The sequence below is a fragment of the Sprattus sprattus genome (genome assembly GCF_963457725.1).
Source record: "Sprattus sprattus genome assembly, chromosome: 1".
NCBI classification, from domain to species: Eukaryota; Metazoa; Chordata; class Actinopteri; order Clupeiformes; family Clupeidae; genus Sprattus; species Sprattus sprattus.
The window spans coordinates 47,536,832-47,560,395 of NC_137920.1; the positions used below are offsets into that span (position 1 = coordinate 47,536,832).

At 44.0% G+C, this 23,564-nt stretch overlaps 2 protein-coding genes across 2 annotated transcripts in view; both read left to right on the plus strand.

Annotated features, from left to right (window-relative positions):
• Positions 1 to 853: 853 nt before the first annotated feature.
• cldn2 (claudin 2) lies at positions 854 to 1,696 on the plus strand (the record flags this gene model as incomplete). The annotated part of the gene is made up of 1 exon (XM_080835290.1): positions 854 to 1,696. The coding sequence occupies one exon, from the start codon at positions 854 to 856 to the stop codon at positions 1,694 to 1,696; it is 843 nt and encodes a 280-aa protein (XP_080691416.1).
• An 8,469-nt stretch (positions 1,697 to 10,165) lies between these two features.
• The window catches only part of klf8 (Kruppel like factor 8), a 62,565-nt gene continuing 49,166 nt past the window's right edge, over positions 10,166 to 23,564 (plus strand). The window contains exon 1 of the mRNA XM_080840954.1: positions 10,166 to 10,431. Within this exon, the coding sequence (XP_080697080.1) occupies positions 10,405 to 10,431 (27 nt within the window). The 5' untranslated portion in view covers positions 10,166 to 10,404. The remainder of the gene's footprint in view (positions 10,432 to 23,564) is intronic.

Below are 23,564 nucleotides of genomic sequence, written 5' to 3' on the forward strand. Positions count from 1 at the left end.
AAGATTATCAGAGTTTCAAATGTGCGCAACTCAGAAGGGCATTTTCTCCCAGTTAAAACACTTTTAGAAGTACAAGCTCGGAATATAAAGATGTTTGCTCTACTTCTGTGTATGTTTGCTTTCATGTTCTTTCAACATTTAAACCATAAATTGCAGTTTAACGCATGCTAGTGAGTTTCGACTGAGATCCTATTGATTGGTGTAATTGAAGATGTTGTGTTGGTTAATACATGGCTGTACAACCTGTCGCATATAGCCACTTTTTTATACACATTGTTTATTTTTTATATCCAGGTGAGGGCAGAGAGAAGATTTAGGGGCGAGGATATGGCTAATATGTGCGAAACTGGCTGGCCTTGTTTTGAGATAAACGTTTCAAAGGTCTGTTTCTTTTTTGGAAAGTAACGTGTGAATGTTTAACTTGCTGGCTGTGGCTTCTGTGTGTCACCACTGAGCAGTTACAGGGTTGGGAAAAAGGCTCTCGATATTTAGAGTGACACTGAGTTCAGAAACAGACAGAGAGGAATACACAGAGAGAGAAAGAAAGAGAGGAATAATGACGGATGAGAGTAAGACAAAGATTCACAAACGACAAAAATACAACAAGTCAATCGACAAGTGAACTGACTGGTAATGATCTTGCGGAACTGAACGAAGGCAGTTTTATTTTAACCCAAAACCATTTGGGTAAGTTTCACAAGATATTTTCCTTGTTGTTTACAGTGACTGGTGACTAAACTTCTATTTGATTAAACAACTGCAAGAGGACACAAAGGTGAACCAACAAAGACATACCTAAAAGTGCAAGGATTGCCAAAAACTTACAGAATAACAAAAAAAAAATACATCCATGATGGCTGTTGCTGCAGTGGAACTACTGGGGTTCTTCCTGGGCCTCCTGGGCATGGTTGGCACTCTGACGGCTACGGTGCTGCCGTACTGGGAGATCTCCTCACACATCGGCGCCAATATCATCACAGCTGTGGTCAACATGAAGGGGCTGTGGATGGAATGCGTGTACCAGAGCACCGGTGCCTTCCAGTGCGAGACCTACAACACCATCCTGGGGCTGCCCACAGACCTGCAGGCAGCCCGCGCCATGATGGTCCTCTCGGTCATTTTTTCCGTGTTGGCCTGTGCTGTGTCCAACCTGGGAATGCAGTGCACCCTCTGCATGGACAGCTCCTCGGCCAAGACCCGGGTGGCGGGAGCGGGTGGCAGCCTGTTCCTCACGGCGGGGCTCCTGGCTTTGATCCCGGTGTCGTGGAAGACCCACGAAGTGGTGCAGACGTTCTACACGCTCAACCTGCCTGACAGCCTGAAGTATGAGCTGGGCGACTGCCTGTATGTGGGCATGGCGTCCTCGCTGCTTTCCATGCTTGGCGGCGGGCTTCTCAGCATCTCCTGCTGCGATGAGATGGATGGTCCCGGAGGCAGGAGGGGCATCAGGAGGCCCGGGGGTGGGTACCCGTACCCTCAGGGCATCGCAGTGGGCACAGGTGGCGGGGGTATCCGCGGAGGCGGCTCTCACTCCATGCCGTACCGGGGTCCGCCCGCTGCCACTGCTGTCACCAAGGGAAACACGCTCAGCCACACCAGCACCAGCAGCCATTCCACCCATGTCGCCGCGCAGGGCTCCCGGAAGTCCCAGCGGCAGCATCCAGCCGCCGGCTATGATGTCACCGGGTACGTGTAAAACTGGGGATCTCAGCTACCGTTCAGAAAGAAGAAACTTGAAAAAAGAAAAGTTGTGCTTGTGGCCCTGTTTTTTTTGTTTGGACTGGCACCATTGCTGGTAAAAAAGACTTACTGTACTGGACGGAATGTGCCTGTAATGCCTTCACTGATGGCTGCCTTTGAAACAATGCACAGAGGACAGAGAAATCTGTGTGCTCAGACAGTCCTGTGACTAATAAACTGCATGAACTGCAGAAAGAGACTTTGGAAATATTCACCTCACATAACAACACTCAGCAGCCATGCTCAACGTGGCCAGAAATCCCTGTGAAAGAGGTACAATTGAGCTTTAACCGAAGGCACTCTACTGCATAACAGTGAGAAATAAGATTTCATTTCAGTTCGTCTCAGTGGCAAGGGCATTCGTTTTTTCTGTCTTTTGAATGAATGACATTTGTTATCATTTAAAACATTGTATACGTAGTCATTAATAGTCTTAAATATAGTCACTATTCATTAATATAAAATTCACAATTTCATATACAGTATGTTCCCAAAAACACAGTAATAAATAAACAGACTTGTGGGATAATCAACATTTATTTTCCAATGGTAGCAGCAGCAGCTTTAGCTTTCCTTTCATCTGTCCATGTGTTCAGAAGCTTTATCATCTCCGTGGTCTCAGGTTTGAAATTAGGTCACCTGGCACTCAAACAAAAAAGTCCTCTGTCCCTGACTAGTGTTTGTTAACTTAAGCTGCAGGAAAACTCTCTAAATGCTGATGATTTGTCACTTCCCTGTAATACTGCTTGGCCAGACCATTGTAGGTATGCTTTTTGAAATGGTACATTTTTGTTACATTTAACTTTACGAGTAAACAAATAATGTAATCTGTGAGTTGTGGTTGCATTCATTTAATCATCCGACCATTCCAAAACGAACCGACCAAAGACTTAATGGAGGGTTAATCTATTTATAATTATTGTAACTGTTTTTGTAATATGTATAATATGTTTCATTAGCAAAGGAATGAGGAGTATGTCAAATACAATTACCACATGGCCACATCAGAATTCTGGAGAGAGACAAATGAGAAAAGCAAGCACTTGTTTGGCCATAAATCAATAGTTTCCCCTCAGGCTGAATATTCTGCATACAGGTTTGTTGTTGAGGGTAAGGGCACGTGAACCAGTGCTTCACCTAGGGGTTGTGTTTGCTTCACAGACAGGCCAAATATTAGCTGAGGTGGAGTTTTTACACTCAGGGCACTACAGTACAAGGTCTGGCTAAGAGACAGACAGTGTGGACACATGTGTCCAATTTCCGATTTCAGTCCGATTTAAATTGGATATTGGACACATGTGTCTCCCCAGAACTAGATTCATTGTGTCCGACTTGAGTCCGACTGGACTCCGATGTAAACCCCTGGACACACAATTCGATTCCTCTGGTAATTGGACTGGGCGCGCATGTGTCTCTCGTATCTGATTAAAATTGGACAACAACAACTTTTGCACGTGCTTGAGATCGTGCCCACAGACATATACATGCATCATATATAATGTATATGATATGATAAACGCTGCTAGACGCTCAATTCTTGTGCTCCCTCTCATTCACGTTGAAATACTGAAAGCGAAACTGAAACTTTGAAACTGGAACGCAACTGTTTGGGACAGAACGCTAATTCAGTGAACAAATATTTTCATATTACTTTCCACCAGTTGTTAGTCATGTAATCCATTCATATCGATGTGAAGCAATCAATACTAATACAACTTTAACTGTGGTGTGTTTTTGTTTCATTTCACAACGTATTTACTGTATAATCAACGGTAGCAGATGTAAACATTCCGCATTTGATTTGAACTGACGCGGCCAAGATCTAGATTGGTCACTGCCATGTGCTTTGAGATAGAGCAGTTAACGCCCCATGGAGACCCCATGGAGAGAATTGGATGGGATCGGAGTGCTGCCATCATGTGCCCGCACTGAGAGAGAGAGAGAGAGAGAGAGAGAGAGAGAGAAAGAGAGAATAAAGAGGGAAAAACAGTGTCCTCTCATCCAAATACTGTAGAGATAGCTTGACTTTTACATTAACCAAATCAACCTTGCAAATGATTAAGCTTCTACTGAATGATGCAAGCTCTTGTCTGTGGTAACTGTATGGTTAAAGGTGTTTTTGATGGTGGGAACTGGACATCTGGGATGTTGTAGCATATGAGTTAGTCTTCACAGGACATCACTAGTTAAGTACTAAATATTTCTTCTGCACATACACATCCACACAAGTAAACAGACACACACACAAACGCACACACACACACACGCACACACATCTTTGGCTTTCATGATCATGACTTAATTCAGACTAAAGTTATCTTTCTTTTGCCATCAGGTCCATTTGAGCTCAGCTGACAACAAATGAGACCAGGATAGACAATCTACTTAGGGTAATAGAGCGCTCTCAAGTGGTTAAAGTGTGTATATAGTATGTGACCATGGTATTAAAAAACACTAATACAATGTACAAATTCTCCATTTAGTCCTGCATGAAAAATCCTTGTACATACATATTTGCAGCAACATGTAGTTAAAGTATTAAAGTAAAAGCACAAGTTTGGTTCCTCTAACTGATATGTTATTATATATGACATAATTTGATTATTAATACTGAAGGGTCAGTGTGTAAGCAGCATGCCACTGGTGTAACTCCTGGTGGTGGAGCTTGTTTGAATAGTAGTTTTATACACAGGGACACAACACATTTGAGGGGTCGTGAGATGATTAATGGGAGAGGAAAATAGAAAAAGAAAGATACACAAATATGTTCACTTCTGTTGGACTTTTTCTCTAATCTTTTATTTTTGGTGAGATGTTGGATCATTGGAGCATTTATTGAAATGAATCCATGTGAGAAGTTTATAGGGAAATAATTATTTGGTGAAGCTGTTTACCACTGAAAGACATCTGAAAACAGATTGTTTTTTGCTTTTGACTGACAACAGTCAGATTTTTGCTTTTGACTGACAACAGACTGCTTTTTGCTTTTGACTGACAACAGACTGCTTTTTGCTTTTGACTGACAACAGTCTGATTTTTGCTTTGGACTGACAACAGACTGTTTTTTGGATTTTAAAAGCTTGTTATATTATCCATTGTGTACAATTTTCATGTCAAAAGTAACTAGTGACCAAAGCTGTCAAATAAAGTAAAAGTTCAGTATTTCCCTCTGAAATATAGTGGAATGGAACTATAAAGTAGCATCAAATGGAAATACTCAAGTAAAGTAGAAATACTTGAAATGTATACTTAAGTACAGTACTTGAGTTAGTGTACTTAGTTACTTTGCACCACTGGGAAATAGACACTGAATAGACTCAGAGTGTCATAGTCTCATGTTTAGCTCATTAAACAGAAATGAGAACCATTTAAAACCTAGAATATAACACTTTTCACTAGAGTTAAGTTTGCACTCAGTTGTATAAAGCAGGAAGAGATTTATTATTCCATCATATTAAAGGCAACTATATATTTCAGCTAATGTTATTAAATGGTACTAACAACATCACACGCTCTGTCAAATTGTATACCTATACTTTTCTGTAAATTGCTTTGAATGAAAGTGGCTTCAATGTAAAATGTAAACACTTAGAGAATAACCACATGGCCGATACAGTCATCTTGTAGTTTTAATGCAAAACTTGTGCACTTGATGTCATGTCCCTTGGTGTTTAGTTGGTGGCGACCAGCTGTGAAGGAATCTCATTTTATGTATTACGAGGGCCAAGGAGTTTTAAAAGATCTTTCTTGCTTTCAAATAAGCAGAACAGCGTGCCCAAAGCTAATATTTCATGTGAACATATGAAGCAAACTGAAATATTGAAATATTTTCCAGCATGGAAACAAATTTTCTCCTGCACTGAAAAGTCTATTAGTCCAGATTGAATGTCCATAATTTGCATAATTTATATCAAATATATATATAAATATCACTATTATATTTCACCTTATATCTATATACACTTTCAACATAATGGAGATTGTCAATGTAATTAGCTGTATTTGCAAAATCATGTTTCCTTAAGGTAAATAAGCACATCTTCCTTGATGTGCCAGACAAGGAACAAGTCCAGACAAGTCTAGTACAGTTGTTCAGACCTCCTTCCTTTCATCTTTCTAATTGCGTTTTTCGACTGGCTCCTTTTTGAGCTCTTTTTTTCTGCTTCACTTGATTTTCATGCACTTGATTCCCTACCAAAGCTTGTACTTTGTCATTGACTGGTGGAGTGACACATAATTGGTCCACTGACTGGCCATAACATTAATATAATATTTTTTCCCCCAAATGTGCACGTATTACTAAATTATACAGCCATATTTTGTATAGGAGAAGGAGGCTTATGGGAGATCTGTGCTGATAAACTTTTGCTGTCTCGTTACATGACGGAGAAGACCTCCATGCCCTCAGAGCACAAGGGAAATAAATAGGAGGCTGTGCCCTTCTCCTCAGCATGAAGGTCACCATCCACTTCAGGCACTGCACCTGGGCCCCTGGTTTGCCTGATGATTTGAAGACCTGAAGGGTTGACACATTGTACATTAAACCTGGAGGCGTAACATTGTGAGCATTAATCTTATTTCCTGGTTTACCTGGGGAAACATACTAGTCCACAATCTCAAAGTCTTTTTGAGGTGGGACAAAGTGAAATACAGCCGCAGAAAAAATTAAGAGACCACTTCAAAATTATCAGTTTTTCTGGTTTTACTAATTATTGGTATGTGTTAAAGTAAAATGTGCATTTTTGTTTTATTCTATAACCTACTGGCAACATTCCTACCAAATTTCAAATAAAAATATTGTCATTTAGATCATTTATTTGCAGAAAAATGACAATTGGTCAAAATAGCAAAAAAGATGCAGTGTCTTCAGATCTCGAATAATGCAAAGAAAACAAGCTCATATTCATTTTTAAACTACACAATACTAATGCTTTAACTTAGGAAGAGTTCAGAAATCAATATTTGGTGGAATAACCTTGATTTAAAATCACAACTTTCATGTGTCTTGGCATGCTCTCCAGCAGTCTTTCACATTGCCGTTGGGTGACTTTATGCTACTCCTGGCGCAAGAATTCAAGCAGCTCGGCTTCTTTTCATGGCTTGTGACCATCCATCTTCCTCTTGATCACATTTCAGAGGTTTTTTATGGGATTCAGGTCTCGAAATTGGGCTGGCCATGACAGGGCCCTGATCTGGTGGTACTCCGTCCACACCTTTACTGGCCTGGCTGTGTGGCATGGAGCATTGCCCTGCTGGAAAAAAACACTTCTCAGAGTTGGGGAACATTGTCAGAGCAAGAGAAAGCAAGTTTTCTTCCAAAATTAATTTTTTTGACCATTTGTAATTTTTCTGCAAATAAATGTTCTAAATGACAATGTATATTTTTTAAGTTTGGTAGAAATGTTGTCAGTAGTTTATAGAATAAAACAAAAATGTTAATTTTACTCAAACACATACCAATACATCAGAAAAGCTGATCATTTTGAAGTGGTCTCTTAATTTTTTCCGCGGCTGTATATACTGTATGTGCCTACCTTATTATTGCCTCATAGATTTACATATGTCACTGACATAGAAAAAAAACCTACAGAAACTGTTATGGAACTGAAGCTATCATGATATTTGTGACACGAGGTGCTGGCATGACCAATGACAGAAGAGAGCCAAAGGGGACGGGCAGCAGCAACTCTAACAGACCTGGCCCATTTGCATTTGATCCTTTAGCATATGTCTTTATCCAAAGGGACTTCTATTGTAAATGCCACAATGCTATCTGTACATGTACCCTCTGGGTATCAAGCCCATGACCTTGGTGCTGTTAGCACCTCGCTGTTAAGCTAAAGGATGTTGTACGTCAGCACCAGATCTCTCTCAGGGTCAGTTGCTTTCTGGAGGAGTGCCTGAATGGACTACCATGGGCCTCAGTACATGACACACCCACTAGGTGGAAACATTAGAGCACACACACACAGCACGCACGCACGCACGCACGCACGCACGCACGCACGCACGCACGCACGCACGCACACACACACAGACACACACACACACACACACACACACACACACACACACACACACACACACACACACACACACACACACACACACACACACACACACACACACACACACACACACACACACACACACACCGCTAGTTTAATTTCCCCTCACTAGTCAAAATAAAAGTCTCCAAGCACAAAAGTTGTAATTTTGTGTGTGGTCAAGACTGAAGTTGGTTATTGTGTGGCTCCCTCTGTTGACAAGTTTGGGCCAACACAGCCACCGTAGATCAACCCCCCTCCCATCTCTACCCAGAGCCCTCTATAGTCATCATAGTGTAGGTCGACTGGACTGAACCATCTATGGAGTCTGGGTCGCTTTCATTTCAAATTCATTTCAGGGTGTGGGACAGAGGAGTAGGAAGACACACACACACACACACACACACACACACACACACACACACACACACACACACACACACACACACACACACACACACACACACACACACACACACACACACACACTCACTGACACACACACACACACACACACACACACACACACACACACACACACACACACACCCATCCGCTAGTGTCATTTCCCCTCACTAGTCAAAATAAAAGTCTCCAAGCACAAAAGTTGTAATTTTGTGTGTGGTCAAGACTGAAGTTAATTTTCTTAAAAACTACAACTAAATAATAATAAAAACAAACTTGCAGTGAAATAGGGTTTATGAACTGTTTGAAATGTATCATCTTTACAAATCTAGCTCAATGATCATAGAGTACATTTAGTGACAGCTGTATAATCAACTTTTATTTCATTGGAAATGCTGTAGCCAGATATATAAAAGGCATTTAAGTGACATGTAGAAAAAGAGCCCCAGTCATTTATGACACATAAAAAGGGAAATTAAATTTCTCTTTTGTTTTGCAAACCGATTTATAACTTTTCCACCCACAAGTCCTCTCATCAAATAATTTGCTCTGCCTATTGAGGAACTTGGCCGCTATAAATATAACGCCGCTAATGCAGGTGTTGCATTTTTTCTTTCTGTTTCGTTTCTGTGAATGTGCATGTATGTATGTGGGCTTCAGTTTTAAAAGTCACCCCATCACCATGCCCCTACCCCCGATGTCAGCAAATGTAATTACACCCGGCTTCTGTTTCTGTTCTCCAGTGAATTTAGGGCGGTAGAAGGCTACACAGGTTTGGGACGTGTAGTTAGGCTTAACAGAAACTCACTTGGGGTTGTGCAAAAAGCACTTTGTGAATTACAAAAGTATAGACACAGTATTATATATAATACTGTGTCTTTACTTTTGTAATTCACAAAGTGACAATATATGTAAGCAGACTATTAAACATACCTCTACATCCTGCTCTGTAATATGCTTCCTACTGAACTCAATTCTGCAACATAACATACTATGATGGGCCAAAAGACAATCATACGTTTAATAATGAATCATGAATAACAAATTAATTACATTATTTTAGTAGCTTTGTTTTAATTTTTGTTATTGCTTACTCAGCTGTAGAAATCAATGTGTTGAATGTGAAGAAGTGTTATAGGCCTAAATAAGAATAAGAATAAGTGTTGTAAAATGTCCGTTTAATTTGACCATGCTTCCCCCTCTTCAGCGGGGTGAAATCGGATAGATAATGTCTGAACCACACCCTCGCTCATATGCTGACGGAGGGTGTGACTGTGAAAGCTTGGCCCTCCCCCTCTGCCACACAGGGGTTCTGATAGAGAGCGAGATGAGCGAAAGGAAATTGTAGATGAAGTATGCCTCTCAATACAGGTAAACTTAAAAGTAAGTGTTTCTTTTTGCACAACACTAAATTAAACACTCACCATACATTACAAAATGATTTGTTGCAACTGAGCCGGCTTATTGCTGCTCAGTTTTTGTGTGAAAAACGTTAGTACGAAATAGTCTTGGATATTGCGGTTTTGGTGTGTGGGAGAGGGATTACACTTTCTGTAAAACTTGCTATCATGTGTGAGAGTTTATATTTGTGTGTGTGTGTGTGACAATGAGTGAGTTATTGAGTAGGCTACGCTCACTCGCGCTCACGGTGGAATAGTGCAGAATTCAGGTGCTCAATACAGTGCCAAGTGAAGTAAAGTACCACCCGTGTAGCCTGGAACATCCGGTACAACTTGACGTCATTAGGTGAGGTGACAGGGTGTGTTCTGTTGGCCAGCTAACTGAACCAGCAACCATGGCGATGAAATCGAAAATCGGAGCTAGCGGTGTAGAGGCGATTTGGAGAAGACTGGGCGCTGCTGCTGGTGCGAGCTGCTCTGCGGCTGGCTACATTGCCTCTGATTGACACAGTTGAGGGGTGGGGACGCAGGGTGGGGTCAGAACCAGGGAGAGGCGGAGGAGAGACGGAGAGATCGAGCCCAACCCCTGAACACGGCAACAACACACCGACAGAGGCTGTGGAAGCGAAAGAGAATTTTCGACGCCGGAGATATGCGTTAAATCAGTAGTCGAGGGAACAGTTAATGTTTCATGTTTAAAATTAATCCTAAAGGTAGAAAACTGCAAGCAGGAATACTATTATTCAAATACACCCCGCCCGACCGACCCCCCTACTCCACCCCTTCAGCCCTTCGCCCGCTTAGCTACCGAGATGCACACGGAGGCTCGTAACACGAAAGTAAGTCCGTTTTGCCCGTTATTGACTTTCTCCAGTCCAACTGTCAGTGACCGCAGTCAGTTCATATTTTCAGTTGAACATCTTTTCTTCTGCTTGGGAATAGTCCTTTTTGGCAGGTTGCTTGCTAACGAGTTTAATTGACAATAGACGTTACAGCAGTGAATAAGCGTAGCCTACATGCGAGCATCTATTAGCCTTTCACAAGAACCAGTTTAGTGGAGTAACTAGGTAGATGAACGTAACCGACTGGCGCAGAATCCCATGGCAACTTGAATAGCTGCCACCAATCCATATATTGTGAAATTCTCTGCACCAATGGCTCTGTTGACTTGCTCCCCGGTTTAGCGATTCCTCGTGTATTTGGAGACTGAAATGCAACGAAATTAAACGCGACCAGGATGGAACGAAAATGTCTCGACATCTGCCTGTGTGCCTCTCGCGCGGCTCAGTCCTCTGTGTAGGGTTCAACGGAGCAATGCGTGCGGCAGGAAGGAAGCACGGCGACTGTTCGATAACGAGACTCCATCTTAGTTTCTTAAAGCGACAGTGCCGTTACCGTGCAGAGAACGGTGGCAGGCTTGAAGCCAGGTGCACATTCTCCCGGGAATCGGAACAATGCATGCATCTTCAGGCACCATTATCAACATAGCTATATAATTTGGTCGCTTGCACATCCCACACAGAGCACATGTTGCCAATGCATCATCACAGCTGTAGTATTTCGTGTATGTGTACCATTAGCATGAGAGGGATCATCAGTGGAGTCAGTCAAAGGCCATTGATTTGCTGTGTGTCTTAACCTGGTTGTCAGATGGCCCGCTCTTGTGTATTTTGATTTGAACTGTATAACACTTTTTTTTATTTCACTTAAATAATTTCACGTAAGGTCCTGTTTTAATTTCAAAAGCTGTACAGCAATTGCATTTGTACTGCTTGCGTACGCGTGTAGAGGTGAAGTGTCTTGAATGGGTCTTTTGAAACAAACATTTGTAAGCCTTCCATCCAAATGGAAATCTCGGGACGGTTTATGGTCTCATGCAGTCAGGCTACATCTCCTCTGGTTCCTACAGGAAAATGGACTTCCCAAGTAAAAGCTACCCATAGTCTGGCCTCCAGAGCCAATGCAGCAGGTCAGTGATCACCTGCTTGCCCAAGTAGCCACAGGCAGAGAAAGAGGGGGTGATCCAGAGAGAGCGCTAGAGCCCCCATGAGAGACGGAGAGCCTCTCGCTGGATGGCAGGGGTGCTGGGATGTGAGGCAGAGGGGTGTGCCCCATAGCTAACAATCATTAACAGCTGTGCACAAACTTTAGCCCAACAGGTTCAACACAACAGACCACCAGCTAGTGCAAGTACATGGGTCCAGACTTTCTGGAGCTGACACAGTGACATTGCACTCTGTGTGGTGTCTGGCTAATGTGTGTGTTTGTGTGTGGGAGATTCACGAGGAGAGGCCACCCAACTAATTAGGGGTGGGCAACACGTTGGCACAGTGGCAGTGACGTTTGCATTGTTTTAGGTTCGAGTCAGGGGAGGTAGAAGCTTGTTTCTGAAGACTTCACATCCCCAGGTTTTGTGCTCATACTTACTGGATGGCCATATCAGCTGAGGCTCAATGATGGCTCTTCTTCTTCTTTGGGTGAAGACAGCGGCGGCTAAGGGTTAGCTGGCAGGTGGCACCGTTTTTAGGTTTTGACAGTGAGGTCTGGCCTCTTCCTGGAGTGGCTGTTTATTTATAGTGCCCGAGCACCATGTGTATTGGGGAGGCAGGCGGCCGTCCGGGGTGTGACTGAGGTTATGCTGCACACACGCTCAGAGGGAGAGGCAGGCACGCCTTAGCTACGCCTCTCTCTCTTTCCATATCACTCATTCTCTCTCTCCTTCTGACTCGCTGTCTCTGTGTCTTTCTCTCTCTCTCTTTCTTTATCCTTTTCTATTTCTCTCTTTAACTGTCCCCCTTTTCTCGTATTCTCTTTGCTTGTGCCCCACCCTCTGTCTTTCTCGTAATAGACTTGCTCTCTGTTCAATGCTCATTTCTTACTCTCTTTTTGACTTGTCTTCTCTCTTCCACTCACACTCTCCGTCTTTCATTCTCTCAGTCTCTTTTCTTATTTCACTCTTTCTCTTTCACGCTCCCCATCTACCTCTCTCAGTACCCCCCCCCCCTGTCCTTCTCTGTGTTAACATCAGGTAGAAGTGCTGCCATGTTGCAGTGTTCCTGATCAGAGTGATGAGGAACAGGGCGTTGGTGTTAGGTGGGGCTGATCTCAGATCAGTTGTCGAGGAGACGAGGCAGGAAGTGACTGGTGGCTGTTACTCGAGGACCACACCCCAGACGTTCTCTCAACATGGCCTTGCCTCAGCAATCCGCTTTCTTTCTGTAAACAAGTGGCTTTGATCACACCCACCCTGTTCGAGTGCAGCGCTTCGCTGACCCTTATAAGTAGCCTAAATGTCCGAAACGCCTGAGGAATCTAGGCGCAACAGCACACAAGGCAGGCTTATTGGCGCTGCATTGTCTATACAGTGGCTGGTTTCTCTTAGTGTGGCTGTGTTGTGTGTTTGCCTGTATGTGGTGAGAGGAGCCGAAATTTCAGTTAAAGTTAGGATGAGGCAGAAGCCTGTTGCCATGGAAACCCACGCCTGAAAGAGGTGAGAAGCCCCTCTTGAAAGTTTGAGGAGGAGTGCACCTGGGACTGTCAGGCTACTGTGTGTATGTGTGTGTGGTTAGTGTGGTGAGTGGAGAGGACAAGGGAAGGTGTTGGGACTTGAAAGCCTTTATTGTCATTGTTTAGCTCTGCATACAATGACATTTGAAGTTGAGGTTTTGACTTGAGGTTTCCGTGTCGTTAAGGTGCTCACACTTCCAACTATGGGGAGACAAACTTGTGTATTCAAACTGCCCCATACACACACACACACACACACACACACACACACACACACACAGTTACAACTCAACTGCCACTTAGCCATCTAACTAAATGTCTTTCTGAAAGCTTCATTTCTTGCTTGCTTATGTTCATGCTGTCATTCTTGTTATCTCTGTTCTTCACACACACACACACACACACACACACACAAACACACACACACACAGACACAGACACACACTTTTGTGACAGCTCACTGGCTGTGCTGGCGTCCTGCTCACTGGCGAGTCATAAAAGATGAAAGAGTGGAGTAGCTGGTCTGCTCTCAGACCTCCTTATTGTCTCCCGGGACGCAGGATCTCTTTATTTCAGCCCCCAGGGTCGTCAGCCTTGAACCCTGCCATCAATTGTCACAAGTCACGTGTGTCCAACCCTGTTAGTGGCCATGTTTATCAGTCATAATAGATTGTCAGTGTTAGAAGAGGTAATCTGCAGACGGCAGGCTAATCAAAGGATTTGATTTCAGTAAGGGACTTCGCTTGGACTAGAGAGAGAGTCTGTTTCTAAAGATGTCCATTTAAAAGAATGCAGGCTTTCACACTTACTTAACTTTTTTTCTAAAGTTGGATGTTTGACCCAGATATTATCCAGTAGGTTAGTCACGAATGAGTAAATTGTTGAACACAATATTACTAAAGAGTAGATGAGTTCTACCAAATGAAGAGAATCACCAATTCTTATAGTGTATTGTAAAGGAGCCTATTCATTTTCAAGATTGGCAGCTAGATTGGTGGTATCTTCCCAACCTTGTCCACTGCAAAGGTCTTACTGCTGTGCCTGTGTTGCATTCAGCACAGCCTTTACAGGGATTTACCCCAGTAAGGCCTGCATTTGGCCATGTTGTAGGGACCTGTCCGCCCCCTCGTAAAAAAATGAAAGTGCTGCTGTTGGAAGCCCAGGGACTGGGTAGTGTCAGAACGACATGGATGGCTTGGGGAAGCATCACTAAAGAGAGAGAATGAGAGAGAAAATAGAGAGAGGGGGGATGAGACAGAGAGAGAAATGAAGAGAGGGAAAGAGATGAGAGAGAGTGGAGAGAGAGAAACACAAGCAAAGAGAGAACGTTACATACTGAGTTAGAGCGGGAGAGGAAGAGAGACAGATTTAATGTGTTTTTCTGTTTATCTGCAGACAGAGGATAGAGAGTGAGAGAGAGAGAGAGAATATCAGTGACCTCCAAGAGAAGTACATTTAGCCTGTTAGCATTAGCGAAACTGCTGACACTTTAGAGAAGCAAGGGCCCAGAGCACATGACTAGGGGGAGGGTCCTTAAAAGGGTGTGTGTGTGTGAGAGTATGGTTGAGGAGGAGGAGCGTTGTAAGCGAGCGCTGAGAGAGAGGGAGTGTGTTTGTGTGTGTGTGTGTGTGTGTGTGTGTTGTGGGGAACTTTGGCAGGGTTGGGTTGAGTGCAGGGATGGTTTTGTGTGGCGGTCTGACGCAGGTGGTGGGTGGGCTACGTGTGTGTGTGAGTGTGCGTGTGTGCGTGTGTGTGTTGTTGCGTGGTTTGGGCTAGCTGTGAAGCAGGAAGTGCTCTGTTTTTGTGCTTTACAAAGAAGAGGGGCCTTCAGTGTGAAGAGCTTCGAGCCCTATGGGTTTGGGCCTTGGCATCAGAGAGGAGGAATGAAATGTGTGTGTGTGAGAGTGGTTAGGGTGGGCCATGTCTACCAAACTGGCATATGAGGATGTTTTTAGTGAAACATCACAGGAGGCTGGTGGTGTTAGGTTAAAATCATTTGTTTATTTGTGCCTCCATTAAAACCTGCTTTCACTGTGTGGGAAAAGTGTGATTAAATAAAATGTTTTTCCTTTTGTACATCAGATGCAAAGGAGCTATTGTAGTCAAAAAAGTGGTATGGGGGTAAGTAGCTTTATCTCAGACTTTGGACACTGGACTGATTTTGTTGACATACCTCTGCATTTTGATGACTGTCAGCTATCAACCATTGGCCCAACCCTTGTGTGTGTGTTTGTGTGTGTGTACAACACACCCAAAATGTTAATGTGATGTAATGTAATGAGTGTGTGTACTTAATGTGTAGCCCAGATGGAGATTGAGTGAGTATATGGTTGGTTGTGTGTTTGTATGTGTGTGCTTGTATGTGTATATGTGTGTGTTACTGTGTGTTTGGTTGTGTGTGTGTTTGTGTGTTAGTGTGTGTTTGGATGTGTGTATGTGTGTGTATGTGTATATGGTTGAGGAAGTGTGAGGATGTCGTCCATGCCTACCCAGATTAGGGCCGGTGTGACAGAATGACCCCCTGCCATCGCGGCACAATCATTAACGAGGGAAAGAATCCCGTCCCCATAGCAACCCCCGCAGTTCTGCCAAACTGCCTGCAATGAAAAAGGAGAGGAGGGGTGGAGAGGGGTGGGGAGGGTGTGTCTGAATGTGTGTGTGTGTGTGTGTGTGTGTGCGTGTGTGAGGCTATTGATGTCGGAAACTGCAGGCTGTCTTCAGCTCTTTTTGCAGGGGTCAAAATAGAGTTAAGGATATGAGCTGTGTGAGTGTGTGTGTCTCTGAGGTAGTGGTAGTAGTGCCCTTGTATGCGAGATGAGGGAGAAGCCCTTGTATACGAAGAAGGATACTCAAACACACACACACACACACACACACACACACACACACACACACACACACACACAGTGTAAGTGTATTTGGCACCCTAAGTGAAAGTACGAAGGCCAACCGTGGCCATCACCGCAGTCACCACTCTTATAGTAGGCCTATGGCCTGGAAGAGCCCAAACCTTCTCAGGTAACTCTGCAAGGGAAACTGAGAAGGCCATCCAGGATTTCAGAGTCTGGCATCAGAGTAACCTACCTACCACTCTCATTTCTCCCTTTCTTTATCTCCCTCTCTCCCCCATCAGAGTAGCCTACCTACCACTCTCATTTCTCCCTCTCTTTATCTCCCTCTCTTCCAATCAGTCTAGATCTACCTCCACTGTAGCAGAGTGAAGCTTCCCTCCTGGTGCTGTTTTGGTCTTCCTGATATGAAACAGCTTAGCATGTGAGAGACACTGAGAAAAAGAGAGCGTGAGAAAGCCTGAGCAACATCTGCTCACTGCAGAACAGCATCATAAAAGTCTCAAAATTGGAGGTTAGCCTGTGTGATCCTGTAGCTACACACACTGGTAGAATAAGGTGATTGTAGGTTAGCAGAATAAGGTCATTGGAGGTTAGCCTGTGTGATTATGTAACAACACTGGTAGAAAAAGGTGCTAAGGCCACGGGTGTGATGCCCAGAGAGCACATTAACTGATTGAAAAATCAGCTGAATAAATGCTTGATTGAAGCTTGTGGTGAAAAAAGTCTGTAGTGTTTGTGTAAAGACGCTGTTGAGCCTGTGGCACCCACTTAAACGCATCCCATTTCACAGAGGTGGGAGAAAATACAATTATGGCTTATGTGATGTGTTAAATGCTGTTAAAATTGGCTACAAGATATTTATCTCTTGGTTTCCTGTACGAACAACTTCATGTAGCCTGTGTTGAGTGTGGTAGTTTGGATGTGAGAGAGTTGGTCAGTGTGTGTTTGTGTGTGTGTGTGTGTGTGTGTGTGTGTGTGAGGATGGCTTGTTGGAAGCAGCACGCTCTTGGTTTACATCAGAAGGGTGTGTCCAGATAAGACTTTTGCCTTCTGCACAGTCTGTGGCAGTCTGACAGGCTCCACTGGGCGTTTCCCTTTGCCACTCCGCGAGCGTGCATGCATGCATGCATGCATGCATGTGTCTGTGTCTGTGTCTGTGTCTGTGTCTGTGTCTGTGTCTGTGTGTGTTTGCAGATTTCTGTAGGAGACTCCCAACTGTCAACTTAAATCCTCTGTGACTTTTGAGGTGTGTGTTTCCAGTATCTGAATGAGCTAAGTTAATTCCTGTGATGGTGCCAAATCCAATACACAGTGATTGTGTGTATGTGTATATGTGTGTTCTCTCTCTCTCTCTCTCTATCTCTCTGTTACACACACCCACATACACACATAGAGCGAGAGACGGGAGTGGTCTGTGTGATGAAACAAGGGTCTGGTGTTGGGAGGATTTTTCTGGAAGCTCTTGAGGGGAGAGGAAGGGTGAGGGAGAGGGAGAGGGAGGGTGAGACTGAGAGAAGGAGAAGGAGAGTGACGGCCTGTGAGGAACTGTGTCTGTGTTTGTCCACTGGAGAACCGAGCCTGCCTATATATTATTGCTGTTGGGCTCTTATTGTAGATCTTACTTTTCATGTGTAGCTGTACACTCTGGATGTAGGGAGATCAAGTGAGTTCAAGGGAGTGTATGTGGCTTTCTACTTCTTTCAATGGGACCCTCATTCCTTCAAAAAGTCCCATCCCCTTAAAAAAAGGGAAAGGAAAGTTGTTAGTTTTGAGTTTGGTGTTTCAAACAGCTTTGATGAGTCTGAACAGATTCTCAAAATTAGGCCACCTCAACTTACACGGGTCTCTGTAAGCCTGTGTCTTGTAACAAACACACCTGTGTCTTGTAACAAACACACCTGTGTCTTGTAACAAACAATCATTACAAAAAAGAGGGAAAAAAAACTGTTAGAGTGGCCATATAAGTGTGTATCCTTATTCAAAATTGTGGGTTTGAGTATTGTTTTACCTCCTCATGGCTCCTATCATATGAAATGTTTTAAGCACTAGCTTGATATAAAAACCCAAGGCATTGAAATGTAGTGATCAACTTACTCCTGAAGGATGAAATGTGTGTGCAAACCAGCCAGCAGCAACCAAGCTTAACAGGTTTGCTGCAGTACTTAAATACAGCCTCTTCAGTTAGTTGGCTAGCATATGAGAGAATAGCATGTGAGCTAGATTAGCAGACAGTGTAAGGGAAGCTAGCATATGAAAGAGATATTTTGGGAGACTAGCCTACAAGAGAAACTAGTGTGGGAGACTTGGTGTGAGACCCTAGCATTTGAGGAAGACAAGCATAAAGTATGAAGTAGACTAGAATATGAGGAAGAGTAAGAAGACTAGCATATGAGGGAGGTTCACATGAAGACGTGTAATAACTACTTACTGGCCGAGAGTGAGGTCCTGCAGGTAAATATCAGACAGAGGCCGTAACGTATGCGGGGGGCCGAAGTCTGATATACCTGCATGACCGAACGGTCGAGGTTAGTAAGTTGTTTATTATATGGCATTTAAGCTCTTTTAATTTTGAAAATAAATGGTAATTGTAAATAGAAAACATATCGTTTTGTTCAGCTCTCAAGTCTTCTCAAGACACAGTGTTTCAGGTGTTGCCTAGCAAACAATGACTTGCTAACTTCAAGTTACAATGATCAATAGAAAACGGACAACAGGACTCAGCTTAAATGGCTTTAATTTACAGTTAAACACAAGGTTTTCAAACTATAGTAGTCAAGTCTTCATCATCACTTTCAATAACGCATTTTCGCTGCTTCTGAAGTCCTATCAAGTATTACCCGATATCAAAATGAGTGAGTCTTGAGTCTTTATTCTTCAACTGTCATCAACAGTCTGTCATGTTACCACGAAATTCAACTGGTTTCCTGTTCTCAGATAATTTCATAGTAGGAGTAGGAGATAATAGGAGTCCTGATTCTATCAATACATGCTCATGGCTGTTGATATATCGCTAATTTTTAAGGTTGTAATGTTTAGTACTTGGTACATGGTATCACTCATTTTTAAGATTGATGGGGTGTGCAATAAGAATTCTTATCAGACCGCAGACCGGCTAGAACGTCAATGCGCGGCTGGCATGACTACCCATTAGCCAATCAGAATGCTCGTACTGTCGTTGCCATATAATAATATATAATAATGAGACTAGTTTGAGGCTGATATACTGACACCACCATAAAGGCCCAGTGACGACACCTAGCACAGGAAGAGGAATGTAGGAGAGAGAGAGAGCGTAATGATGTCATTTGTTTGTAATCTCATTAAGTGTCCAAAGGGCCTGATTTCCACACTGCATTGCAGTTTGGGCAGGGAGGAGTACAGGGAATGGAGAGAGAGAGAGAGAGACATCCATAGGGCAGACCCATAGGCACGTCTGTCACAGGAGAGGGAAGGGTGGAAAAGGACAGGAGAGAAAGAGGAAGATTCTGTGCCTTTAAGAGAGAGTGGACTGATCTGGAGGGAGGGACACATGGACGGATGGAAAGAGGGAGAGAGAGAGAAAGAGAGGGATGCACATGTAAGGTCACAGCTGTGTGCTGTGTTTGGGAGGGTGTGGAGGGAGGGGGCGGATGGGTAGGTTGAGAGGTTACTGACACACAGAACATACAACGGAGAGGGAGAGAGAGAGATCTCTCCATCTCTCTCCTCCTCCTTTGCTTCCTGATGTCGTTCTCTTTTTCCTTTCCTCTTCTCCTCTTATTTTCTTCGCTGGTTGGACGTTTGGTAACAAACAGAATATAAGACCGAGGAATGGACGGAGGCAAAGACAGAGAGAAGGAATGATAGCACAAGGAGGCGTCTCTGTCCTCTTCTTCTTCTTCTTCTTCTTTATTTCTTTTCTTCCTCTCTCCTCTCCACTCTGTGCCCATGCCACGGTCTGTGGCTGCGGAGAGGGGGAGAGTTTGCAGTGACAGCTCTGGCTGGTACACACACACACACGCACGCACGCGCACGCACACACACACACACGCTCGCACACACAGAGATGTGCCTGGGGGTAAGGCAGACTACGTTACAACTGCATTGCTCTGACATATTTCAACAAGGCTCGTGTGCACACGTCACGCACACACATACACATAAACTCACTTTGACACAGAGGGACAAAAACACACACACACACACACACACACACACATACAAGCACGATTCACACAAACAACCAAATACACACACAAACACACAAACACACACACACACACACACACACACACACACACACACACAAACCATCACATAGCCTACCCTAAGGCCTGGTCCCCCCACACTTCCTCCTTCATCTGGCTTTGGTAATTGTAGTTCTGTGAGGAACTCTATGAGCAGTCTCTTCACTCTACACCTTCAACATCAAGTCATAGAGAGAATGTACGGGAGCAAGGCCAAAGATCATCTACCGAGAGAGAGAGAGAGAGAGAGAGAGAGAGAGAGAGAGAGAGAGAGAGAGAGAGAGAGAGAGAGAGAGAGAGAATTTTTGAATTTTTACAAAAACATTTATTAGAGAAACATAAATACAACCCAATACATAAAAACAATGCGCAGAAAAAAACCTAAAGAAAAGAGAAAAAAGGGGATAACCCCAGAGATAACCAGTTGAGAAACAACACTAATCAAACCACCTAAGAAAATACATCAGACATTCAAGCAAGGAGCAAAAGAAAGAACCTCATTCGTTACTGAGCAAAGACCCCCCTCCACGCACCATCTATCCATAAAGGACTCAACTGCCCTTGTCAGCTTGTAAAAATAAAAATCAACAGTAATTCTGGACTTAACCAAGTTCCTAAACACAACAGTCACCTCATCCCCCCCGTTCTGCTGAATCTTTTTTTTCCGGCTCAAATAAATCGCAAGCTTGGCCTGGCCAATGATAAAATTGATAAGTTCACACTTTGTTCTGTGCCTCTGGTTATAAAAAAAACCAAGAATAAAACCTTGTTTAGTAAACACCACTCCAAAAGAAGAGAGCAAACGGCATAGCAAGCTAAACAGGGAGCGAAGCCTGTTGCACTCCAGGAAACAGTGATAAATTGTCTCTCTTTCAGTACAGAAAGGGCATGTATCCGGTAATGCCGAGTTTATCACAGACACTATGGCATTCACCGCAATGGCCCCATGCAAGATCCTCCACTGAAGGTCCCCCGTCCTTTTTGTCAGTGGAGACTTATAAAGAACTCTCCACACCGGCTTGATTTCATCAGTAATCCCCAACTTGTCCCTCCACACATTGTCCATTCTACCCTTCAGGTTAGCCCTATTAGCCACTTTCACCAGGTTCTTATACATAACCTTCCCCGTGACTATGTCCAAAAGCATCTCATCACCTTCCCCAAGTGCTAGCAGAGGGCTAGTATGACCACATTCTAGTACATCAGGAAACAGTCGCATAAAAGGAAAAACATCACATTCAGACCCTTCAGTATCATCCTGCAGGAGACTTTTCTCCTGAGAACTTAACACACCACTTAGTTTGTCCAAAAAAAGCTTCACAACCCTCTGAGACCTTATACCTAAAAAAGAGGCTGCCGCCTGCACATTCTGTAAATCACAACCTGCTATGCGAACAACATGTCTCAGTTGCAGGACTCTTTTTTTGCAGAGCAGAGTTTTAAAACCAGGAAAATCAAAAGATATGTCGAAACGTGACCCCATAACAATAGGCTCCTCCAGTAGCCAGTGCACAGATGATAGTCCTACTGCCCACTCATGCTTGAAAAACCCCCAAACCTTAAAAAGGCTCCTGTAGAAAGGACTCAGTCCATCAAGTGCCAGTTGTTTTATGTCCATCTGGAAAAAAGCAGTGTCCAGGCCCAGGTTGCTGACTCCGTGCAGAATGCCAAGAGCCAACGGTTTCCAGGCCAGAGTCCCTGGAGCAGTGAGCAGTCTCTGAATGAACTGCAGCCGAAAAGTGTCCCTCCTGCAGGCAAGATTCACGAGTCCTTGTCCCCCATCATCCTTCGATAGGAAAAGGACAGCTTGAGGGACCCAGTGTAGCTTGTCCCAGAAGAAGTTCACCACTTCTTTCTGGATACTCTCAAGTAGACCAGCAGGGGGGTCCAAACAAGCAAACTTGTGCCACAAGGATGATGCCACCAGGTTATTGATTACAAGTGTGCGCCCCCTGTAGGATAGTTGAGGGAGCAACCACTTCCATTTCCCCAACCGACACTTTACCTTTTCCAACACCCCCTCCCAGTTCTTTTGAACAAACAAAACATCCCCCAAATAAACACCAAGATATTTAAACCCTTCCTTTTTCCACACCAACCCACCCGACAACCCAAAGCACCTTTTCCCCCACTCCCCAACCCAAATAGCTTCAGACTTCCCCCAGTTTACTTTGGCAGAAGAGAGCACATTGAATTCCCCAACAATACTGTGTAGCACATTCAAGTCCTCTCTGTCATTCACAAAAACAGTTACATCATCAGCATAAGCAGACAAAAAAAAACGTTCATCACAAAATGGCAAAGAAACACCCCTCAAATCAGAACGGAGTTTGTGTAACAGGGGCTCAATTGCAATAGAGTAAAGCATACCCGACAGTGGACACCCCTGCCTTACCCCTCTTTTGACCTTGAATGGGGCACTCAGGCCTCCATTTATTTTCAGCAGGCTCTCAATGTTGCAATAGATGGCCTTGACCATTGCTGTGAAAGTGACGCTGAACCCAAAAGCCTCAAAAGTTGCCCACAAATAATCATGTTCAACACGGTCAAACGCTTTTTGTTGATCAAGCGAGATCAGCCCCATATTAATGCCTGCATTACTTGACACAGTCATCAGGTCTCTGACTACAGCTATGTTGTCAAAAATGGATCGGTCTGGTATACAATAAGACTGATCTGTGTGCACTACTCGACCAATTACCTCTTTTAACCTCATAGCCAGAGCTTTGGATAGGATCTTCAAGTCCGAGCACAACAGGGAGACAGGGCGCCAGTTGCCAATTTCCTGCAGGTTTCCCTTCTTGGGCAAAAGTGTTATCACAGCCCTGCGACAACTTAAGGGAAGACACCCTTCCCTCAAACTCTCACGGAGCACTTCAAGGAGGTCCTCCCCAACACAAGGCCAGAGCGCCTGGTAGAACCCAATCGAAACGCCATCAATCCCCGGGGAAGAGCCACAACGCAGGCTCATAACAGCCTGCTCAAGTTCATGAAGTGTTAGCAACTTATCTGTTCCAGCATGACATTCGTCAGGCACCCTTGGCAGGTCCTTAAAGAAGGGGCTAGACGACAGATCATTAGACTCCAATTCATTTTCATACAACTTAGAATAAAAAGACCTTGCATTGCTGCGTATCTGCGCAGGATCAGTCAACTCCTGGCCTGATTCAGACCTCAAGGAGTGCATTAACCTGCTCTGACCATTCTGCCTCTCCAAACCAAAGAAAAACTTAGACGGAGCATCCATCAGTGTGATGCTGCAAAAACGAGAGCGAACCAAAGCCCCTTGTGCTCTAACATCCAACAGCTCTTTTAGCCTGCCCTTCCTTTCATGCAGGAGTTTTAGGTGGTCCCCATCTCCATTAGGTGTTATCAGCCCTTGCAGAC